Below are 23,947 nucleotides of genomic sequence, written 5' to 3'. Positions count from 1 at the left end.
GTGTCCTATATTATATAAACTATGATTTTTCTCAATTATACTGACTTATACATGCAGTAAATGACAATATCACTGTATACCTTCAGTACTTATGATGATGATGGTCACTGACAAAGCAAAGAAATAATAGGTTTGGACTGCATTTTCTTCAGGACTACTTATATATCTCTTTTAGTTTTTGCACAATGAACATTTGAGTGTATTGTAATGCATTATCACTCAACACATTAACTATAACAACTGTGTAATGCTGTCAGTGACTCACATGTCAACAGAGAATCATAAAGGTAGGTACCTTTATACATTTTTAATAAACTTCCTGACAGAACGAATCACATAAATTATCTATTCAACATAAAAGGTGCACTACACTTGGTAAACTGTGCGCTTTAAGTGTCTCACCACAGCTGGCCTTCACAAAACTTGTCAACAATAGACGGAAACCTGGCGGTACCAGGTTACACAGTGGCATGTTGGGAAGCAGAGCACAAAATAACATTTCAAAGGCAGTGCAGTACTGAGCGGGAGTAACAGGCACTGAGAAAGAGACAAAGGGCAAGTTTCCTTTCTTTCAGACTCACATCCTCCTTTTCTCCCTCTCTCTCTTTTAGTATGTGCACATACTTGTTACTGTAATAGACAGAACAACCAGTAATGCTTATATCTAAATCTGCATGTCACAGTGATACTAAATGGTATAATGTTTACCATGTTCACCATCTCATTGTAGCGTGTCAGCATTACCATACATGCCAAATAGTGCCAAACACAAAGAATAGCTGAGGTCGATGGGAATGTCAAGCACCAAAGTATTGGACACATTTAAAAAAAATGTACCTGCTTGTGGTGCTAGAGGAAAAGTCAAGGATCACCAAAGTTATTGCAATGAAAAAAGAGAGGAGTACCAAATTTCATGCCAATGCATCGTACAGCTTTTAGCAATATACGACTACTAGATTTGCACTAAAGTACATTCTATATTTTAGTGTATTACTACCATTGTACATTGTATATTCAATACATTTCAGAGTTAACATTATAGTCCTATTTTTGGTTTATATTCTCAGTTTACTTATATTTTTATGTGAAATCAAATAGTTATTGAGGTATTTCAGTTTAGACCAAAGTGTTGGACCGACCGATCTGCAGAGCCATGCTGCTAGCATGACTAAAAATGTACACATAGTGGCTTTAAGTTGACATAAACCTTTAATGTGATCAAGTGATTATTGTAGTAAGTATCATGCTGATGTGGTAAAAGCATTTATTAATTCTTCTGAAAACATGCTTCCATAAAGAGTGTTTTTCATTTTTTGCCATGAGGATCATTGACAGGTACTTGACCCTTGTCATACTTGACCCGGCTTTTTATTTTTTTTTAGTTGTGGTGTAAGTGATTACATTTGCACAGGGAATGATTTTATTAAAACTGTTAAAAATGTGATTAACGTCTTGTCTGACACTTGCCAGAAACAAAACGTGTTAATACCATTAAGGAGATGACAATCCCAGCTGGATTTGTTTTATCACCTGTGAGTAAACGGAACAATAGGTATAATACTATCACCTTCATCTGTACGTGGTGGATCATGGATTATCTTCAGGTAGCACTCATACTGAGCAGCCAGGATCTGGTGTCGGGATGTTCCTGGTACAGTGGATATGTTACTGAAATTCTCCTGCTGATCCCCCACCGTCTTCTCAACAGTCACCATGGACCCCACATCCTCCGACTGGGACACCTGGGTAGTGTAGTCGTCCAAAGATTTAGATACTGTATATTAGAGCTGTTACAACGAGAAAGTTAATCTACAAATAAAGTCAACCCCTCTACATTACATGTAATTTATCTCTGTTGTGTTAGATTCAAATTTTACATTACATTACATCACACAGTTGTACTGACCTCTGTGCCCAGCACCAGTGCAACTATCAGTGCGAGGGTTAGGGTCCTCCACATGTCTCTAACAGGGAAACAAGAACAAGGACAGTGCAGTTATTAGACAGTTTTACACAAAGTTTCTGAGTAATCATGTGATTATATGTGAGAGGCTCTAATTTACGGAAGGCTCTAATTTGTGAGATGCTGTAATTACATGTAATACTTAGAGCCAGCTAATGTATAAAAGCTTTTATCACTGTATTTTACTGTGTAAACAGTATAATTCCATACTAAATAAACAATATGAAAATCTTATATATTCAAATTCAAAATGGAGGTCCATTAAGAAGGGAATCTGCAAATTCCCTACAAATTTGTGAGTGAATGGCTTTACAAGGGTCCTTGTGTATGTTTATTTACAGTATGTGCATTTTCTAATCTATCAGGACAGGAAGGTCATGCTCCAGCAGTCATTCCTCTCCACTGTCCACTCAGGGTCAGAGAAACAGATGTGTGTTTATTATTATTTTTGGGCAAAGGGGCAGCAAGTTCCCTTCAGTGTTTCCTCTATAATGAGCCAACAATGATGAAAGGGATACTCAGCATAAGGAGACATAAGAGAGAGAGGTGACAGTGGCAGAGTCTGTAAAAACCAATACATGCTACAAAAAGTGTTTGATGATGGGAAACATGATGGGCTTTATTTACCCCTGAAGGAGGAAACCAACCACAATGTTCCTGAATGTTTGGACCTCATGATCAGCTTGAAGTAATATCTTTGGCAGTTAAAATTTCTCATTTTGTTGTCAATCACAATATCAGATGCTTATTTCTGGGTATAATAAAATGCAGAAATGTGTCATATGTACCACTGTGCATTTTCTTGACATGGCCATGCCTTCATCAGACATTGGAGATGAAGGCAAAGGACAATCTCAGTTTCAAATGTGGTAAGAAATGCTGCCCTCTCGATGAAATTGGTTCTATTGGATTTCAAGTTTATGTTGTTCAGACAACATGCTGGATGTTCAAACAACAGTCTTCGGAATTGTTTAAGAGCAAAGAAGTTAAACCTAACTTTAAAGAGTGTTTTTTTTTTTTTTTAGGCAAATGTATAGGCTATGATCATGCATATTGAGAATTTTTCTTAATGAAATGGTGCAGTCATGGTGCAGCCATCAAGGCTTTGAAAATGGATTTATGTTTGATACAGTCAAACTGCTAGGAAAAATGTGGTTGGGATTTAATTGGTTAAAGACAAGATTGGTAGCCAGTGTGTATGTTAATAGCAGTTACAGTTCAGTACAGCCCATACCAAGAGGTGCTTCTGTCATCCCCTGAATAATGAAAACATTTTGACAGTTGAAAGTATGGGAAAGAGTGAAGAACACAGGTTAAGGAAAAAAAAAAAAGTGGGAAATGTTGTGCGTCAGTGGTGTGAGGGTTTTGGGAACCAGTGCTTTAAATAGACTCAATATGGAAAAACATCTTTCTATCTTTCTTTCTTTCATTCTTTTTCTTTCTTTCTTTCTTTCTCTCTTTCTTTCTGTCCTTCCTTCTTTCTTTCTTCCTTCCTTCCTTCTGTCTTTTGTTCTACTTGCTGTACCTGCTCACATATAGAAAGACACGCAGGGAATTTAGGGCCCTTATAGTGGGAAAAACAAAACAGCCCAGATTGAACTCAAACAGAACATTTGAATAAAAGATGTTTCAGTGAGTATTTAAAGCATAAATGAATGCATAATGTTCAGTGATTTTGTGTAATGGCTCATACCCAAAGGGAGAGATGTGCAAAGGTTGTACGGAAGTAAGCTTTTTTAACTCACCCCTAACACAAAGTTAATTATTAAAACATTTGCAGTAAATAACTTCTCACTGTTCAAGAGTTTAATATTTATAACCTTTCAGTAACTGCAGTGACTCATGTTTTGATGCGGGAAAGGCACAGAAAGTTCCACTTACGGAAAATATTTTTTTGTCTTCCTTCCACATAACACAAGCTGACCCTGATTGTGCTAGCTGCTGCTGAGGTCTCCGATTGTATTTTTAACAGTCTGTCGCGGTAAAGTAAAAACAAAGCTTCAATACACTGACATGTTTCAAAGTTTGTGTGTTATGCTGTCTTACCAAGATGAGATCAGTAGGCCTATTTCATCTCTGTGCATTCAATCCTGTAGCTCCTGATGTGTTAACAATGGAAGTCGGAGGAAACAGCTAGCCTAGCTCTGCCAAAAGTGCATTTCACAACACTCAACCTGTATTATGTACATCAGTGGAGGCTGGTCCATAGAGGCAGAGGAGGTTGATCCTCTATTTTTTGAGAGGCAAGAGGGAGATCAAAGTATAAAAAAGAATATTTGGTTGAAATAAACCATTACCAAATCTCAGTATTATTTATTATATAAATAAATAAATAAATATATATATGTATATATAATTTATTATTTTCTCTCTTCTTTGGAAAAAATCCATTATTGAAACTCTGTTTAAAATGCTTCAAAAGTGACACCTGCACGGCAGGAATAGAAAGAGCAGCGTGTGTGAAGTGGTGATGGGGGGCAGTGTGGGATAGTGGGGGGGAGTGGGTGACAGAGGAGGACAGGCTCCTGCTGTCCTCTGCAGGGCGGGATCTCTTACATTGATTTAATGTACTTCATTTTTTCCCATGCTAATCTATGATTGGCCAAGACACGTAAAATGACACTCCAAGGGAGAACGTCCTCCCTAACCAATCAACAACCAGAATACAATATTGACATCACGTTGGTCCAATGATAGTTTCCAGATTTCATCTTCAATTCTCTCCACTGTGAGGCACAGTAGCAGCAGTAGATAACAAGCAGTAGATAGCTCCTTCCATTAGCCAACACAACTGTTAGATTGTTGTAGCAGCCCTGAAGGCTATACATCCATGGAAGGACTGTTAAGGACTGTTGTTAAGCTAACGGGAGGATGGATCTGGACTGGGCGGTGCAGCAGTGGCGGGACGCCACCGGTACAGTTCAACCAGGAGAGTTAGCTTGTTTGTCATTGTTGCTAATGATATCAGACTGGTTAACCAGCAGCCACAAAGTTCTGTTAACTAACAAACAAGATGACCAACAGCCACAAATAGATGTTATGACATTGATACTTCATCTCCATGATAGAAAGAAGACGACATCAGATAATGTGAGTCATATACAGCTTCTGTCTCTCTGTCTCTTTGGTCACTCTGATGGTTAAATGTCTCTGTGGCTGTTGTGTGAATTTATCTCCTTAACCAGAATACAGCAGAGATCATATAATGTGCTGTGGGTAGTTTGCTTGTTGAAGTTACAGTGAGCAGCGTGGACTCACTCATTCTTTTGGAATTGATACAGTTTTTAATTGAGTGGTTGTTGTGTGATTAGTGAATGAGTGTGCAGGAGGTCTGGCTGCTTGTTGTGACAATTTCTTTAGTTCTGTGGCAGGTGGCACCGAGCGGAAAAAGGGGAGGTGCACTAATTAGTGTGGTTTGACAAGATATAAGGCTAACTGAAGGAGGAACGGAGGTTTTTGCTACTGTTGGTTCAGGCCAGTGGATTGAGGGAGGTGCACACCTCAATCCATGCTAGCATGCAGGGAAGGCAGGAGTGCAGGAATGACTGGTAGGCTTAACGCTGTTTTGTGTGTGTATTATACTGCCAGGTTGGAATGTGTGTGTGTGTGTGTGTGTGTGTGTGTGTGTGTGACATTTATTGTTTTTGTATATTTCAGACTTGCTTCCCTGCTGGGTTGAAGGCGGCTGGTAGTCAGAAAATAAATGGACGTACCGGGTATTTTAAAAGTTCAGTCATGTAGTTTTTGACATTTAATTAGTATATATTTTAATATTTGTGCAATAAAGTGTTTTTAAGATTGTTAATATTGTTTTCTCCTGCAGAACATCAGTGGCCCACTAGCTGCTCTTGCCGTGGGTTTATTTGTATTATTTGTTTGTTTGTGTTTTTGGGGGGTTTTCTTTTCTGTCTAGTCTGCTCTGGCAAGTGAGCTGGTAGCCGGCTAAAAGATATGGGTATTGCCCTTGGGGCGGACAAGTTTTCTTTTTTTCTTATTTTCGTTTGTTTGTTTTAACATCAGTCTGCCTGGTGACATTATTCAGGTTGAATCCCAGTTACGCAGTCAGGGCAGGCTTAAGGTGTGCTGTGGTTGTTAGTCGGTTGCAGTGAAGATAATCACGTGTGCCAATTTGGAGTGTGTTAACTCACCTAGTGTGTAGGACTTATTGATTGCGGTGTGCACTGGTGTGTCTTAGTAAAACTCAGCCCCTGCCCTGTTAGTGATAGCTGGGAAGTTAATTGGGAGGAAGTTAAAGTGGGTGAATGTAAAATCTAAATCTGACTGTCTGTAATAAAAATATTTATACTTCCTTTTTTTGTCATTTCTCATGCTAGTGACTTGTAGTGGGTGTTACAGTTCGTTTTTAATCTGAGTCATATATTGAGTAATAAGCTTAAAGTAACTTAACAAACTTAGTTAACAAACTGCTGTAAGTACAAGTCATGGACAGACAGTGTGTCGCTAACAAAGATTTTGAAGAGCGACGATTGAACCAGCATCTAACGGTTCCGAAGCATAGATTGTATAAAAATATGGACGTAGTGACCGTGATTTCACCCGTTGGTTTCTGAAGAGCGGTTTTGAAGCTCAAAGCAAGCCGCTCCAGCCTTCGCCATCTTGGCAATGTGTGACGCTGCCTAACTTTCAGCCAATCAAAAATGGGCAAAGAGGCGGGCCGAATGGCTGAAACAAGCCACCTAGTGGCTGGCGGACCTGTCACTCATTATGCATAACTTTACGGCTTAATAAAATTTAAACGGGTGAGTTATAAAAAATTCACCCCTCGTACAGTTGTCATGAAAGGAGAAATTAGTTATAGAGACCAAAACCGTTTTTTGTACCAGGCTGTAAACATGTTTATTTCTGCTGTAAAGTTGGGCATTTTAACATGGGGGTCTATGGGGAATGACCCTCTTTTGGAGCCAGCCTCAAGTGGCCATTCAAGGAACTGCAGTTTTTGGCACTTCCGCATTGGCCTCATTTTACAGCGCCAGAGGTTGCCGCTTGGTCCGAAGTGACATTTGCAGGTATGTTTACCTGCTGTGTAATGTGCTGCAGCTAAGCAGCTAATTACCTATGTAGCTGCTAACTGACATTAGTGGTGCACTTTTCCCCGCTGAATGTTAGTTTTGTGGCTCGTTCAACAAGCTGCAGGACAAGACGCGTGTTCATGTTTCTAAGTTATCATCAAGTTTTTATGAGTTTTAAAAGAGGAAGGTATCGTGCCTCATATTGCAATAATTGAGCATTGAATATTCTATATATTAATTCTATATTCTATATTTTATTTAAACATTGGACATCTTAAATGTTGTTTTCATTTAAGACCACGGGCAAGAGTTCCTTGCCGTTCCTTGCCGTAAGTGTGTTACAGAATAAATGGAAAACAAAGTTTTATTTGTCTCCCCCTTCTTTTTTTTTTTTGCTGATCCTAAAAATGATCCGATCCGTGACTCAAATCTGTGATACGATCCGAACTGTGAGTTTTGTGATCCGTTGCACCCCTACTGTTAACATGTCAGCTTTGTAGACTATATTTTGTATGTTGTGCACATAGATAAGAGTGTGTAAGTCATGTATTTGATACATGCATTAATACTTTCTGATGTGAACCTACACTTTTAAATCTGTGAATATTTTTAGTATTCAATCTTTTTAGTATTCAGCACTGATCTGTTCCTGTATCACATTATAAGCTTTGTGGTACTTTATATATTTCTGTATACTAAGAAAATACATAGGAAACACGTGTAAATCATGTGATATCTTGTCTGTTTTTGATGAGAACATAAATCTGTTGTCACAATAGAACAATACTATAAATTTGAATTTCACTTTGTTGCTAAAATGAGCACTTCTTTGTTTAAAAACAATATGTATATGCTTAAAGAAGCAGCCTTTACACCACTCAGGAGTTTTTGTTTTTCAAAGCAAATTGATTTATTGGCACATAAAATTGCCCCCACCCCTCCAATTTTATCAGGTGGGGGACAATGATATAGTTTGATGCGGTTTGTTGTAAAATTCCATGTTGGTTGTCCTCCTGTCCTCCCCAATTTTTTGAGTCACCAGCCGCCACTGATGTACATGTTGTATGTGGATAGTTAACATGTAATGTTATCAACTGCACCTGTGATTTTTCCAGCTACTTTATGAAGTACATTTCCTGAAATACCAGAGTGTTCTTTCAAAGCTGAATAGTGTCATTACCTCCACCATGGAGTGGGAACATTGGCTACATTTTTGCTGATTCTGTTGTTCTCTTTTCTTTCTAACAGAAATTAGCTTCTTTTTTTGCTAATTTGCATAATTCAATTTAACTGAAGAATATTTTGCTTGAATCCTGATATCCTGAGGATAGTCTGGCTCCAGGAATACCAATCAACTCAATGGCTTGTCTGTTAGGACAGATGAGTAAAGCCTGAGGGGTTCCAGTCCATTCTTTTAATAAGGAAACTGGTTTGTCTGGCAACAGAAGAAAAGCATAACATATTAATCTAGACATCATAATTCCTAATTCCAATAAATTGATAATCCAACAATGATGGTTTAATTTAAAACACAAGTGTTATCTAAACATAGGAATGAGACAATAACTTAACCACTGCTGAAACTTAATTAATACCGCAAATAACAAATAAGCTAGTAAAGTGATCACTGCATTTTAAACCTCCAGACAAAGTAATTTCACATATCATATTATACACAGATCAAACTACTGAGGGATGAGGCATCCACATGAGGTCAGTCAGCTTCTTTGTTGCCAGAGGGTTTGCCACAGGTGAGCTGGCTGCCTACGTAGATTCTAGGGCTCCACCCATCCAGGGGGAAGTTAGACAGGTAGAGGAGGGTTAGAGTGGAAGCTCTAGCTCTCTTTTTTCTTTCATGACATTACTACTTCTGTCACTTTTCAGGTGAACAACGAAGTGTAAGACTTATAAATGCCTTCCAGGACAGCCTGTCTGTTTTAACTAGAGTGCTGTTTGGTTTGGACTTTGTTACCTTCACACAGAGCCAAGTAAAGTGTTTCCAGCAAACCAGCTGGTGGCTGTACCTTCACATTTAATGCTCATTGATCTTCTCATCTAACTCTTCACAAAAACGCAAATAAATGTATTTCCCAACATGTTGAACCATTCCTTTAATACCGCTTGGTGCTGCAGCTTCCTGCACCACCCCAAAAAAGGTTATGGTATTGCTGACTCTGCTAAGATCTAATGTTCTTTTTTTTTCTATTGAGTGAGTAAAGGTCTGAATATTGCATCCCCACATGCACAAACATATATATACTTATCACACACACATATACACAATAAAACAGAACAAGATAAAGATGAAACACATGGTACCTTAAAATTTATGGATGCTGGGTGATTTGCAGCTACACTCGATCTACAGAGCTTTATAAATTGAGCTCCATATGTTATGAAATTGTTTCTCTTTGTTGCTGTCCTCTGACATTGTATTGTCAATACTCAAGTAATATTTCATTAATTTTTTCCACTTCTGAAGTGTAGGTGCTTCTTGGTCCAGGTATCATCATTTTGGATTTTTGGATTGAATATTGAGCAGGTCTTCGGACATCAAGCCAATTTGTTTTTGCGTTTGAAACCAGAAACAGAAGTCACAGGGGTTTTTCCTTTTTTCATTTTAAACCAAAAACGAAAAACAAAATCACATGATCTATTCCTTTTTTGTTTCCCAACAAAAATCAGTGCCCCTTGTTTCCAGCTGGTGTGATTTCTGCAGCTCTATCTCTAATAAGCTACCACCCTTTATTCTGATATAGAATATGTCTTATAAAAATCCTGTACAAACTCTTCTGATTACTTTCCAAGGTGCAACCTGGAATGTGAATGGATTACGGGAAGGCATAAAAAAAAAAAATCGTATATCATTTGGGGAAACTGTCCTCTGACATTGTTTTTCTACAGGAACTTCACTTCAAAGCAGGGCAGATAGAATACATTCAGAGGCAATGGGTGGAGGAGGCCTTTGAAGTGGCATTTACCTCTAGGAGTAGGGCTGTGGAAATACTAATTAACGAGAGGATACCATTGTCTCCCAACACGTAGATATCTATGGCAGATTCCTAATAGTTAAATGTGAAGTGTTTGGAGAACTCTACACCATTATTAATGTCCACAAATCTCCCACCTCAGATGTCTTTTTAAAGTACAACAGGGATGATCATATTAAGGGGAGACCTAAAAAACATATTAAGTTCTTATGATAGCTCAACCAAAAACAGGAAAATCAATCCACCAAAAAAATTTCTCTCTGTAAATGAACTGCAGGATATGGAGAACTTTACATCATAATACAATAGATAACACATATTTCTCACACCCTCAAAATAGTTATTGTCAAACAGATTACTTATTTATATCTAAGACAGGCCTGGGCAGAGTACTATCAGGTAAAATTAACAACATTATGATATTGGATCATGCTATGGTTATATACATTATATCCCCCAAACAAAATACATTGCCTCATAGGATATGGAGAATGAATAGGAAATATTTAATGGATACTGAATTTTTGAAACATATTTATTTATTTATCCAAACCATTGTAGGTGGGGTAGACGCTCAGAGCAGGCCAGAAAATGGTATATTTTGGGATGCATTCAAAACATACATAAGAGGAATAATGTTAGGGGTTTGCAGCAAAGAGGAAAGCAGACTACAATAATGTAATAAATAAATTGAGGGAACACATAAATGTTTTCGAAAAAACACAAGATGTCAATAGCAAAACATTAACCAATTTACAGGAATTAAAATGAAAACTGGACAGCCTATTACTCAAGAAAGCTAATGACTTTAGACATAACTCCAACACACTTAATTATATTTCAGAATTTTTTTGAGAACCTATATACATCAAAAATAAAAGAACATGACTCTCTTCCCTTTCTTAAAAATAACTTAATTGGAAATTCTTATCAGTGGAGCAAAAAAGGAACTTAATAAGGACCATACCTGTGCAGAACTCATTTTCTATTAATAATTTTCCTTTAAAAAAAAAAGCTCCATCATTTTGGTCAAGCATAAATCCTCTTTTTATAGAAGTCATAAATTCTGCCCCCAAAGAAATCACACACTGCCACAAACAATGTACCTAGCAACTATTTCTGTAATACCGAAGCCAGGCAGAGATTGTGATTAGTTTAATCAACTCTGATAAAAAAAATATTACTAAAGCCATAAATAACAGACTAGCACAAGTCTTACCAATATTATCCATCACAATCAAAACATGTTTATACAAAACAGAGATCAAAAAAACAATATTAGAATGTGTCTGTCTTTAATATAGTATGCAAAGAAGTATAAGAAAGATTTAACACTAATGACGGTTGACGCAGAAAAAGTTTTCGACCGACTTGAATGGCCTTATCTGTATAAAGTGCTAGAGGTTTATGATTTTCCAGTGAAGTTCATTAATATGATAAAAACAGTCTAAGAAAGGCACGTATATATATACAAATGGAATTCTTTCCCTTAAAAGTGCAGTGTGTAGGAGTTAGTGGCATCTAGTGGAACGGACTTGGCAGAAATGGAATATAATAAGTATAAGTATGTTTTATTTACTACATAATCACCTGAAAATTAAAAATGATACCTCAGTACTTTCATTTCAGGAACTAAAGAATAAATATGAACTAAAAGACATAGAATTTTTAAGTATATGTAATTGAAAAACTGGGTAACAGAAAACTTCACCTCACAAATAGAGTTTCAACTGAGATAGGGGAAATTCTAAATAAAAGGGATAAAAAGAGATGATAAGTAGGTGCTGTATACAATATTCTTACCAAAGCTGAGGGCAATGAAGAATTGATACAAAACATATATAACAAATTGAATAAAGATCTTAGTATGGTAGATGCAAATAAAATAAAGACCTAATGTTCATATATGTTTATAGTTATCTCTTAATTCTGTATAATGCAGTTCAATTGTTATGCTGTTTGGATTCTTTGAGAGCTCCCGCAAAAAGCACAGCCTTCTTCACCAAATCCAACCTTCTAACCATGTACAATGGACTGCCTGAATGGATCTCTTAAAGTAACTGACAGAAGTGATAAAGTGACCAAGTTTCTGTGTCAGAGAACCAGAAAGTTGTTACTCTTGCTGCTCACTGACAGATCTGATATGTAATGCCCCTTGGCATTAGACTACCTCTACTACTAATATTAAGTGTCAGCATAGACATTTCACATTTGGCTTTCTGTCTCTGCCTCTTTCTTTCTCTCTCTCTCTCTCACACACACACACTTGATACATATGTATACAATGCATTAATGCTATTCTAAATCCACTGTATCAGAAATCACAAACCTGGCATAGTATGCTGAGCCATGTTTGTACTGTCTGTCATCTGAACTTAACACTACAACAAGCCAAACCAGCACATATATCACCCTCAACCTGGACCCTGCCTTGTGCAATAAGGCCTTAGATCTGATCTTTAAATCATTTCCTTCCAGCGAAAGACAACACAACCCTTCTGTGACTTGTAACACAACACCAAAACACATGTATGAATCCAGGTAAAAGCTAAGCTAATCCACAAGTCATCGATGTTTTGTATATGTGTTCCCATCTTTGATGCTTAGCACAAATTGCTGACCTCTTTTCCCTTGGACTGCAATTTGAATTTCTGTAGACGACAACCTTACACAGAGACACACACAAACACCCACAAACATTCATTTATAATTACAATTTCCATTCAATAGGAACCAAACAATGAATGCCTTTCTATCTGTTATGTACACATTTGCCTTGAGCAATGTATTGTTCTCGATTAGGACTTTGTAAATTCAAGGACACACGAACTCACACATTAGAATACCTTGGCAGTGCTCGCTGTAATACCATTGTCACCAACGGACACTGTGTACAATCTATCTATGAACTGCAGCCAAGCAGTTTGGTCTGTCTTTGTTTTGTGGTTACAAAAGGCTGATGCATTTGTCACTTCCTTTGTCCCTGTCTGTTTGTCTTTTATTTTGTCCAGGGTCATCACCTCGAATTATTCATCCAGGTGATCGGGAGCATAAAACACTGACAATATCAAGTGGAGAGGATGCAGACACACACATTTTAAAATGCACAAACTCTTCTCCTCTGTTTTTTTCTCTCCTACGCCGTTGTCTGTCAACCTCTATCTCATTCCCTCAGTCTCCTGTTGAGTCTGTATGTGTCCTTTATGCTGCCCAGAACCTCTAGGAATATATCAGGATTCTGGGAGATTGTCTTGTTGGTGAGCTCAGCTCTGGAAAGTGTTGAAGACAAAGACACCAAAATCACTCATGAGTCAATTACCCATACGGCTGTTGTTTCTGTCTTTCTTCTGTAGCCAGTATAATAAGAAATCAGCTGATATATCCAGGATTACTTTAAAGTAAAGGTCCAATGATCTTCAATATTTTTCTTAATATCAAGAAATGTTAAGTATTGTCTGGTGTGGCTTATTCCTCTCTACCATAGATCTCCGTTGTTGTCCAATAACTATAAAAACACATCAATCAAGCATGATTCTTCATTCTGATGAGCATGGGCACTATAGTTTATTTTATGTCAACCATACATAGCCCTGCTGCTGGAAATACTCTCTAGAGCACCAAATGCATATTAATCCGCCACTGAAAATAGTCCCCAAAAAATGCAGTATTTACTCCTGTTTGAGTAACGTTGATAATGACAGTGCCCAGCTGTTTTAGGAAATTACTTTGCCTTTTTTAAAAGTGAAAAGTGAAAGTATATATATTTGTAACTTGCTTTTAAAGACTTCAGTGGGAATGAACTTGGGGCTGAGAGCCACAGACAGGCTGAGGAAAACGGAAAGTATTGAGAGACAAACTCTCAATACAGGTTTTGGTCTTTTCATGGAATTTGTTGACAATAAGAAAAATGTATAATGTATTTTGCAAACAGGGAATGATTTGTAGTATTTTCTCTTACATTTTCTGTTAATCATTTTACAAATCCCAACACATCATTTAGTTGTGTTGGAGATACTACCAGTTAACTTTCTGGTTAATTATTCTTTTATTACTATTTAAGTATAATAGCACCATAGCCAATGATCTACAAGTAAGGCATGAGTAATTCTTTTGTCTATATTAGTTGGTTGATCTCCTAGTAGCTTAGTGTATTCCTTTAAAGGAGTCCTGATTTCTATCTACAGTATGATGTTTAAATGTCTGAGAGCGGTCATTATCAAACTGGAATGTTAGGTTTGTTTTTCTGGTAACAGCTGCAGAAACATCACTGAGCAGTACACCACGTGTAGGAGACTCAAAACACATAATGAAACAATAGAATAGAAAGGAAAGTGTCAGACAAAAATCAGTTATTGAACTGTCAGTTCATCTGAACAAATTGGAAACACCATTACTTGTTTTGTTTTTATGTCACACTTAAACACATGCAAAATTGCCCCATGGTATCAGCTACTGGTAGCTATAATCGTAAAAATATTAACATGAGAGTTAGCCTTCAAAAACCCACATCAGCCCCTATAATTCCAGTCTTCGGTGTTATACAAACTGTGAAAGCTATTGCCAGGTGCTGAAACCAACCGCTGAGGTATGGCGAGTGCTGGAAGAGCTGCAGCAGTAGTGTCTCTTGGCAACCAAAGCGCTCAAGGTAAGTGATGTTCCTAATGAATGTGTCCTTTTTGTGCATGAATCACAGACCTTAGTTTTGCAAGCATACACAACACTGAAAAAACCCTCACAATTAGTGTACAAACATTATCAAATGAATGGTCTAAACTTCTTCTTCACAAGGACTTATGGCAAAGAAGAGGAAATTCTGAAACAATTAATAAGTGATTAAATGTCTGTCTCTGTAATGGAAAGAGGAGGGAGTGTTTGAGCCTTGAAGTCTTTTACTTTATATTTAGAAAAATTCCAAAGGAGACAAACCACGACAGAGGAAATTAAACACACATTTCCTGAGAGAAACATTCATACGATTTATTGAGATCATACACAGGACAGGCCAATGCCAACAGTATTATAGGGTGACTCGGATTTGCCTATATGACGGTGAGATGCAGAGGGATTTATTTTATATTTTCTAGGATTTACTTCTTATTGGTTGATAAGCTATGAGGTTCAACATGAAGAATGTCTATTTGTGGTAACAATATGTTATCACAAATTTTGTGATAACATATTTATCTGATAAAATAGGAACTGTGCTTCTCAATAGTTCATCCTGAGGCACATTAGGACATAGTCTGACAGACTATAGCCACTCCTGGCAGCACACAACAAAGTGGGAGAACAATATCAATAATTTAGAAATAGCTTTCCTGACTAGGAGATATCTAACAACAATCATGAATGTTGCTTTGGCTGGCGTTCCACTCTTTCATCTCTTTCCAGTGTTTAAATATCATCAGTCTGTTAGTCAGTCAGTTATTTACCATTGAATGGCTATAATTTTTTCACTTTCTCTCAACCTTGCCTCTCCCTCTAAATAAATTTGTAATTTCCTACATTTCCCAGAATGCCTTTGGACAACATCCAAAGAATGGTTACTTATCATTTAGCAGTATGATGTACAGTGTATGTACATGGGCACAGTACTAGTGATTGTAACAGCAGAACAAGACTTTCCAGTGGGGGGAAATGTGAGAGAGATAAGACGGCATGCCTCATTGCCTCCTTGCATTCTGGTCTTTTGAGGTAACTGTTGGTTGGTATCAGAAATACTGTACAGTAGGTATCTCTGCATATATCACTCATTACTGCAGATGTTAAATGTCTTCGCAAAATGGTTGATTGCTCTTAGGATAAATCTTAAGGTGCTGACAAAAAAACCTGTTTTAGATCACTGAAACACTTTTTATCAAATTTCACTGTATTTGCTAAAAATATCTTATGTTATCTATGTTTGCGTAGAATCCGCCGGAATGGGGAAAAAACGGAAATGTATGGTTTTAGAGTAAATTTTCTATCTATCTTTAGTGTACATTTATGTCATTTATACTTTTTTGAATCCTAATCTTCTTGATCCGATTTGTTTGAGAAACACTCCACATCCTTAAACCTCGCTGTGAGAGTAACACTGCTCTCATGGGATCACGGGTCATCAAATGGGATGATGGGAAATATTGTTGTTTTGCTACACCAGATTTAGGTTTATTGGCCCTTGCACCCAGTTAAATGAACTGCAGATGTTGTGTGACGTAAAACAGAGTTTTGTTCCGACCCCTGAGGTCATTACTGCCTGAGGTATGAGCAGCAGTAATTTAAAAGACAGCCTTTATTACTAAAAATAAACTATTAATGCATATGTTACCATTGAGAAATGTACATTTGTCTTAACACATGCAGTGATTGCTTTTGGGAAGTATTGCAATTAATTTGAGAAAATCCAGACACACTTTCTCAAAGAACCAAGGATATAACACATGCTTAAAGAGGAACATATTAAAAAGCTACACTGAAAAAAAATAAATTCAGTGAAGCTTAAAAGGACAACCTTTACAGCAAACAGGTAACCGGAATTCATCTGCTGCAAGAGAGAAAAAAGATTATGTTCTTTTAAGATACCAAAAACAAACACCACTCAAAGAACAACTACAGAGTGTGGCGCTACAGATGGGAGTGTTCAACAGAGATAAGATAAAATACCAGAAACATAACACCAGGCTGAAACCAGAGGGACTAAATATACACAGCCAATTTCTCCAGAGCTGATCAACTACGAGAAACAGTGCATTACTTAGTCTGTTTGAATGGTGATGCAGTGAAAGATTTGGTAAATTATAATCTCCAGGCATTTATTATGATATGGTAAACAGCCGTTGCTGTGAGGAAAAGTACATTACGTTTCAACAGAACTGCAACCACAAGCTCCAACAATTACTTTCATTATCCATTAATCTGCCGATTATTCTCTCAATTAATCTATGAATCATTCATTCTACAGTATGCCAGAAAATAGTGAAAAATCATCATCATCATTGTCGTCAAATTGCTTGTTTTGGCCGACCAACGGTTCAAAACTGATAGATATATATTCGATTTGCATATGAAAAGAAAATATTTGGCGTTTCTTGAAAAATTACTAAAGTTATAAATCAATTATTAAAACTACAATGTATACTATTAGGGGTGCAATAAAGGGGGGCCCTTTATTATGTTTCAAATAAACTAGACACTGCTTTTTTCATAACGGGACACCAGCCAAAAAGGTTGCTTTGGCTAATTAATCTTTAACAATTTGTGGTATTATATAACCTTATCCTGTTTTTTAATGTAAAATCTGAAAAGTAACTAGCAACTATAGTTGTCAAATAAATGGAAATGTATAACATTTCCCTGTGAAATAAAGTAGAGTAGAAGTAAATGTAAATGATCAAGTACAGTACTTAAGTAATTATACTTGTAATCCACCACTGTATACTATAAATTCACCTCATTCAGATGTTTGTTCCTCCATCTCCCTTTCAATGTTAATTTCATCTTAAATTTCTGATGAGAAAGCAGCTAAATACAATTATATGAGCTTATTCAGTTGCATCTTTCTTTACTGAGTCTGTGAAAAATACTCACTGTGTGACATGTTTTTCATTTAGTTCATCAGAGTCTGTGTAAGATTAAGGACTGAATTTCCAATGTTATAGTTTTCTCTGGTTCCTCCTAATAAGCTGCTCCAGTTGACCGTCTTATAGGTCAAACTGTCAGAGCTCCTTCTTGTAGCTATACCAGGGACCAGATAAGTGTGTGTGTGTCTGTTGGTGCATGTCTGTGTGTATCTGCTCACACATTATTCCTACTTATTTATATTCCAGCAGGGGATCCGGAGAACCGCGGAGAAGCAACACAAACCCCAGGAGAGTGTGTGTATGTATGTCTGTATGTGAGACGAGGCAGAGGAAGGATAAAGGTTGAGGAGGACGCTATTATCTTCCTCTGTCATCCTGCAACCACTTCCTCTCTTCACTCCCCTCTCCTCTTCTAAACAGCCCAACAGGTTAAAAATAAGCCATTGTTATGAGTACACAAAGGGACATGGGAGGGGCTTTCATATTGAGGGGACACAGTGAACATTCTTATAGCTTTTTAATGCAAAAACACAAAGTCTCTGTTAGACATTGAAAGGTGAGGAATTTCATTATCACCAAATCAAGTCAAAAATCTTAATTCTGAAGATGGTGCTGCGGACTGTCTGCACCAAAGTCACAGAAATCATAGTACTCACCAGCACTGAAATAGAGTAAGATCGCCCAAAAGTGTCTGATGCTCAAAAGACATCAACATGAAACTAAATAAGCACATATCTTTCAAACTTCAAGTTAAAATCTTGTTTTGCGGCTACAGATGTCATCATATTTTCAAAGTCTACGTGATAACTGATGGAGAATAAGTGCTGTAAAATAGACAATTCTCAAAGCAGACATTTTGACTTGACATAACAGCAAATGGAATTCAGCGATTGTTAAGGATGTTTCACGCATCAAAACATCTGCTGTGAGAAAGGTCTGCAAGCAAGAATCACAACATATCATACAATAATACTACAGGTTATGCTTAGACATAAAGCGAAGTAAAATATGGCCCCCTTATCTCTGGTGGCTTTCAGCACTAGAAAAATAATCAGGAAAGCCAGTGTGACCGCACATGACTAGATGTGAAGATACCAGTTGACACAACAGACACCATATAGTGTGTAGCACAGTGCAAACCTCTGCTAGTGCTTAGAGGGAGAAGTTTACAGGCATCTGGATATGGTTTGCTTGAAGTCGTCTCTCTATCATGTCAGGCAGCAAAGGAAAAAATGACCTGCAGGATGAAAGTCAAGTCATCCATAGACCCAAAGCTGTGTGGACTTTGGATTCTTTCTCGACACTACAAAATTATTTCAACATTTTGTCTGACCTGAGCTCTAGATTCTCATTACTCCATTAATTATGTTAACATCATAGCTTGTTAAGCTGCATTAATGGCCAATAGGGAGAAGACAAAACTAAAGGAAGTAGATAAACAGCCCTGTTATCTCTTTATGAACTTGTGATATCTAAGGTTTCAGTATGCGTGAACAAACTAGTTTGTACAAATTGTCATCTGAAATTGTCTAAAATAGCTTGTACCAGTTTCAAATGCTCTTTTATATTTCTTTGTGGTCTCGACATAATGAATTGCAGAAATGGGGATAATAACAATATCTGTGACAAGGCTGTCTAGTGGCCATATTTATGAGAGAAAAAAAAGGAAATAGGGCGGCTGTTCATTTCCTGTTTCACAACCATGAGTCAACATTGTTTTCTTTATTTCACCATGACCATGATCGTCCCCTAACCACTGTGTGGTTACTGTTGTAACCATAAAGAAGGTCTGCTAACTTTAACAAAGTACTTATTCTAACCCAAACCATTATCTTGCCCTAAACCTAACCAAGTCCTTTTTGTGGCTAAACCTAAGCAAACCTAAACCATAGCATTGTCACATTAAACATTTTTTTTCCAATAAGGGGCGTCAGATCAGAACACTTATCTTAATGCGTCATACTGGAGTGCATGAACCAACAACATATTTTGTTGTTTAACTTGACTTGACTTGAGGTGCAAGTGTTCGGACAGTCTCACCTCAGAAGCATTCATGGTGTTGCACTCGGTTGTACGCACAGAATAAACATTGCTTTTTCGCTAAATCAGCTGCCTATTACTACTGGAAAAAGGGTTGACGAGAGCCACGAGATGAGGTGAAAGAGGCTAAAAATGTCCTTGAAAGTTGGGTGATAATTCTCTGTAGGTTCATCATAATGGTCGACCCCTTTCACATTATACATATTTGTAACTGAATCCATGTAAATATTGAAAATATTTAATAATTTTTTAATAATTTTTTTAAGAGCAACTGCTTTGAAATGCAACACAGATATAAAACAAACAGAGTTCTAACCAACTATGTAGCACAGTGAGAACCAACAACCAGTCTGTTATGCAATGACCACAAGCAGGTTCAGTTACAGGGTGCTTGAACCTGCAGGCAGGGGGTGACTGAAGAGAGGGATGCACTGCGCTTTTAAAGAACAAATGTTTTGAATGCAGTCTCAAACTTAAACTTTGGTACATGAGTTGATCTGCACACAATATATTGTTACTTTTCTGTACATCCTGCATCAGGGTCTGGGGCTCCGTACCCATTTTCCACCATGAGTGATTGCACATTTTCTGTCCAGCCCACAGTGTTTCTGGTGAACTTCTGTGGAAAGTAGACTCTTAACACTGTCTGAGCCTGTAAATAACTTACGAGAGCCAGCACACTAGCAGCACCAGGATTTACAGCAACCAAGCTGTCCATGTATGAGTGATGACGGACTTGGTTATTTTCCCATAGCTGGACCCCAAAATAGCTCCTCCATCTTGGAGCTATGCCATGCTGTGTCTTTTTTTTTTTCTATTTGCATGTTTTGTCCCCGGGGCTGTAAATGTAGAACAGGCAGTTTACAGCAGAGAATAGACTGAGGCACTCTTCCCAAGACATGACCACCTTCCCATATCCTTAACTCCTCTATCCAACCAAGGCAAGCTTTCCCACCAGACAGCTGACTGCCAATGCCTGTAGGCTGTGCTGAGAGAGAAGAAGTTCATCACCAACACAACAGTAACCGTGTCAGGTCTCCCCTACCTATCAATCAGTGTGGGAGCCAGCATGCCCTGACACAGTTCTAAGATATGGTCAGCCTGACACCACATTCACCACTGAAGCATCTACTCTGTTTCTTTTACTATCCCATTTCTCATTTCACATCACTGAGGTCTTTCCTTAGTTTTCCCCTGAGAATAAACAAATTCTGTCTTTTTCGTCTCTAGCTCTCTTTCTCAACTTACACAAATAAACACAATCACAAAAAACTTTTCATCAGTAAGATGGTTTTCATTATTAAAGCAGTCTTGAATACCTTAAGGGAGCACTCAAGTACGAATATTTATAGCTTTATAACATAAAATGAACATGGAGAGGTTGGTATTGTTCATTAATACCATTAACACAAACATGTGATGAGAGTTCTGGCTTTAAATCTTCAATGTGCAACTTGTATTTGGTCTATTGCAATTCTAGTGGAGTCTTATCATTTGCTATCATGCAAAATGACAAGAAATCTTTGCCCCTACAGCCCCTGCAACTATTATTTACATACAGCATACAACCCTGACATGCCAGTTATCCTCCACTAAGCCTAAAATAAGAACAAGTTTTTTTCAGGTACTTGGAGGGGGGGACTTGTTGGCTTGTTTGTGTTATGAAAGAGGGGAGGACGGGGGAGCGAGTGGGGGATTGGGACCAAAGTAGCAGCTAAAACACCTATTAATACACTGATAGCTGCCTGGCAAGAGCAGGCTGTTCCAGCCAAAGACACACTGGGACACTGGAGGGGTGGGTAAGGGTGACAGTTTCCCATGGACAGATGCATGGTCAGACTGCAGAGTCTAGGAATCATTCTGAGGAACTCAAAAGTCAAGTAAGGTGCTGGTCTGAGATCAATGTCTTGGGTGTGAGGATCACAACTTGGCAACAGAAGGTGGAGGGACTCAAGGGTATTCCTGTAGACACTCCACTCCAATGGAGCCAATTATAGATCAAAACACACAAAGCACACATGGAAATAGCCTGTGCTGGTGAAATAAAAGCTGCCTACCAAATTTTGCAGAGGCAAGTACATGGCTGGGTGTGGGGGGGATATACAGAATGGACATACAGAAATGTATAATGTAATAAAGAATAGATATACAAATAAACAGTATAGTGTTTCATGTTGCTTGTTGGATGTAGTACAGCAAGAAACATGAAATTACCTGTGAGGGAGCACAACTCCGCAGAGTTCACTAGTGACCGCTTAAGTGCATACATGTAAAAGTTAATGAAAATTAGCCAGGAGAAATGCAAATTCTTGGAGAAAATAACAAATCACTTGTCAGTGCATCCAGCTTACTGGGCACAGGTATATGGTAGCTAGGGACGAGAGGATATAAGATTTTACCTTAAATCAGGATAAAACACTCAAGATATTTTAACTGTGGTGAATTTTCATTATTGGGATAATCACGAATATCCTCACATGAGCATGACTATCCTCATGAGTGTCTTGAAAAAGCTGTCTAGCTCATTAATGTTCAGTCCTATTGATTTCCTGAATTATTTTGAATTGACATTTGCCACAATGGGAGAGCCTGCATCTTTCCAGTCATTTGGCACCATGGCTGAAGGCACAGATTGTGAATGCTTGGATCTAAGCTGGATAGCTAGATTCTTTTTATTAATGGATTTTTTTTTCTCTCATTGTGATTATCTACTGGGTGTTGACAAGAGAGTCTGAATCTGTCCTTGTTTGTTTTTCACTAAAAAGGATGTTCACAAAAAAAAAAGATATGTGTCCTATGATGCAATAAAAATGAGTTTCTTAACAAAATATAAGGTAAAGTCATTCAAGTATGTTTTAGTACCATTTTAAGAGTTTTAAGCATATTTTGATGATTATTGGGATAATATCGTTAATCGCAAAAAGGATGTCAAAAAACTGGATGTCAAATAGAAGAGATACTCTGCCAGTGGAATCAAGCTTCCTTGTTTGATTTCCACTTTTTGGTTTGTTCATCAAACTGCATGAGTCTGAAGTGAGTTAAGTTTTAGCATCTTTTTGATTGTGAATCATTTTAAATGGTTTCAATGGGAGCAAAAATGCTCAGTCATTAATATTTAGGTTTCATTTATCTACATTTTCTAAAATATTGCATCTAAGTTTACACAAAAACTCAAACTCTTCAAACACACCTGCATTAAGAGCTGCTGTATTACAAACTCATTACAGGTGACTGAACCTCAAACGATGCTAATGACAGGAAACACTATAAGCTGCCGGTAAATGACTAAACCACTGCAATATGCCAGTCTTTACGGTCACATATCAGTCACTTTTAACTCTATGTTGACTTACTGTGGGCTTATGTTTTTGTTGGCCAAGGACTCATCGGCCATCTGCTGTGTTTCAAAGCATGTGCAGAGAATTTCACTGCCACTCTATTCTATTCTATTTCTATTTCTATTCATATGCTACTTAGAATTGCAACTGTAGAAGCAGGCAACAAGCCAGCTCAGGGTGTGACCTTCCCTCAACCTGCATTCATCCTCTATGATATACTTTACAACACCATCAGAAAAAACACAGTTATAGTTTGTCTGTGGCAGTCAGTGGTTTTGTGGTGATAAGCCAACTCAGTCAACTCAGTCTGATCTTGGGGGCTCAACTGTGAATTTGTAGATATCCTAACGTACTGAATGTTGTGTTGCACTTTGTTCTATGCTTTCACTACACATTTCCTATAATATTCTTACAGTCAATTAACTTTTCTTGTGTTATTTAGTATTAGTAGTTATTATATATGGCCTTAGTATCATTATTTTATTGACCGTTGCATCGCCATAGTTCTTTTACATAACGGTAAAACTGCATCATCTCCTCATTTCACACGACCACATTCAAATGAAGTTTCATACAGCCACTGCAATAAGTGACGCTTGCACTATTAAAAGTATTTAACAGAGAGAAAAACAGAGAGCTGTTGCTCACCTTTGCTTTGAGTGAGCTGTCAAACCGACTTTTCCTTCATATATCTCCATGCTTGCATGATCCGCGCAGAGAAGTGTCTCATGCTGCCCTGCTGTCAACACTGAGCGACCCACAGCTGAAGCCGGGCACGTTCACAAATACACATCTTCCTGTTATCACTTTCAAAATAAAGTGCTCACATGGGAATGTTTTGTCTGGAATAATACAAAAGTAGTAAACTGATAGAAATGAGACCAGGGTCCCCCATCTGATGAGGCTTTTGCTTTAGACGTTTTATTATAGAACTATATGAAACCCATGACCAAAATAGTCATACATTCTGTCATTGTGTTAATTATGGGGGGACCCTGGATCCCACTTTGAGAGCAACTGTAGT

At 37.7% G+C, this 23,947-nt stretch overlaps 1 protein-coding gene across 1 annotated transcript in view; it reads right to left on the bottom strand.

Annotated features, from left to right (window-relative positions):
* Window positions 1-23,683, bottom strand: part of calcrl2 (calcitonin receptor-like 2) — a 34,200-nt gene extending 10,517 nt beyond the window's left edge. The window contains exons 1-3 of the mRNA XM_042410314.1: window positions 23,572-23,683; window positions 1,907-1,964; window positions 1,568-1,742 (exon numbers count right to left, since the gene is read on the bottom strand). Of these exons, the coding sequence (XP_042266248.1) occupies window positions 1,568-1,742; window positions 1,907-1,964; window positions 23,572-23,621 (283 nt within the window). The 5' untranslated portion in view covers window positions 23,622-23,683. The remainder of the gene's footprint in view (window positions 1-1,567; window positions 1,743-1,906; window positions 1,965-23,571) is intronic.
* Between the last annotated feature and the right edge of the window lie 264 nt (window positions 23,684-23,947).

Source organism: Thunnus maccoyii, chromosome 4 (assembly GCF_910596095.1).
Source record: "Thunnus maccoyii chromosome 4, fThuMac1.1, whole genome shotgun sequence".
In the NCBI taxonomy this organism is placed as follows: Eukaryota; Metazoa; Chordata; class Actinopteri; order Scombriformes; family Scombridae; genus Thunnus; species Thunnus maccoyii.
The sequence above is the reverse complement of the archived record's forward strand: the minus strand, read 5'-3'. Positions and strand labels throughout refer to the sequence as shown.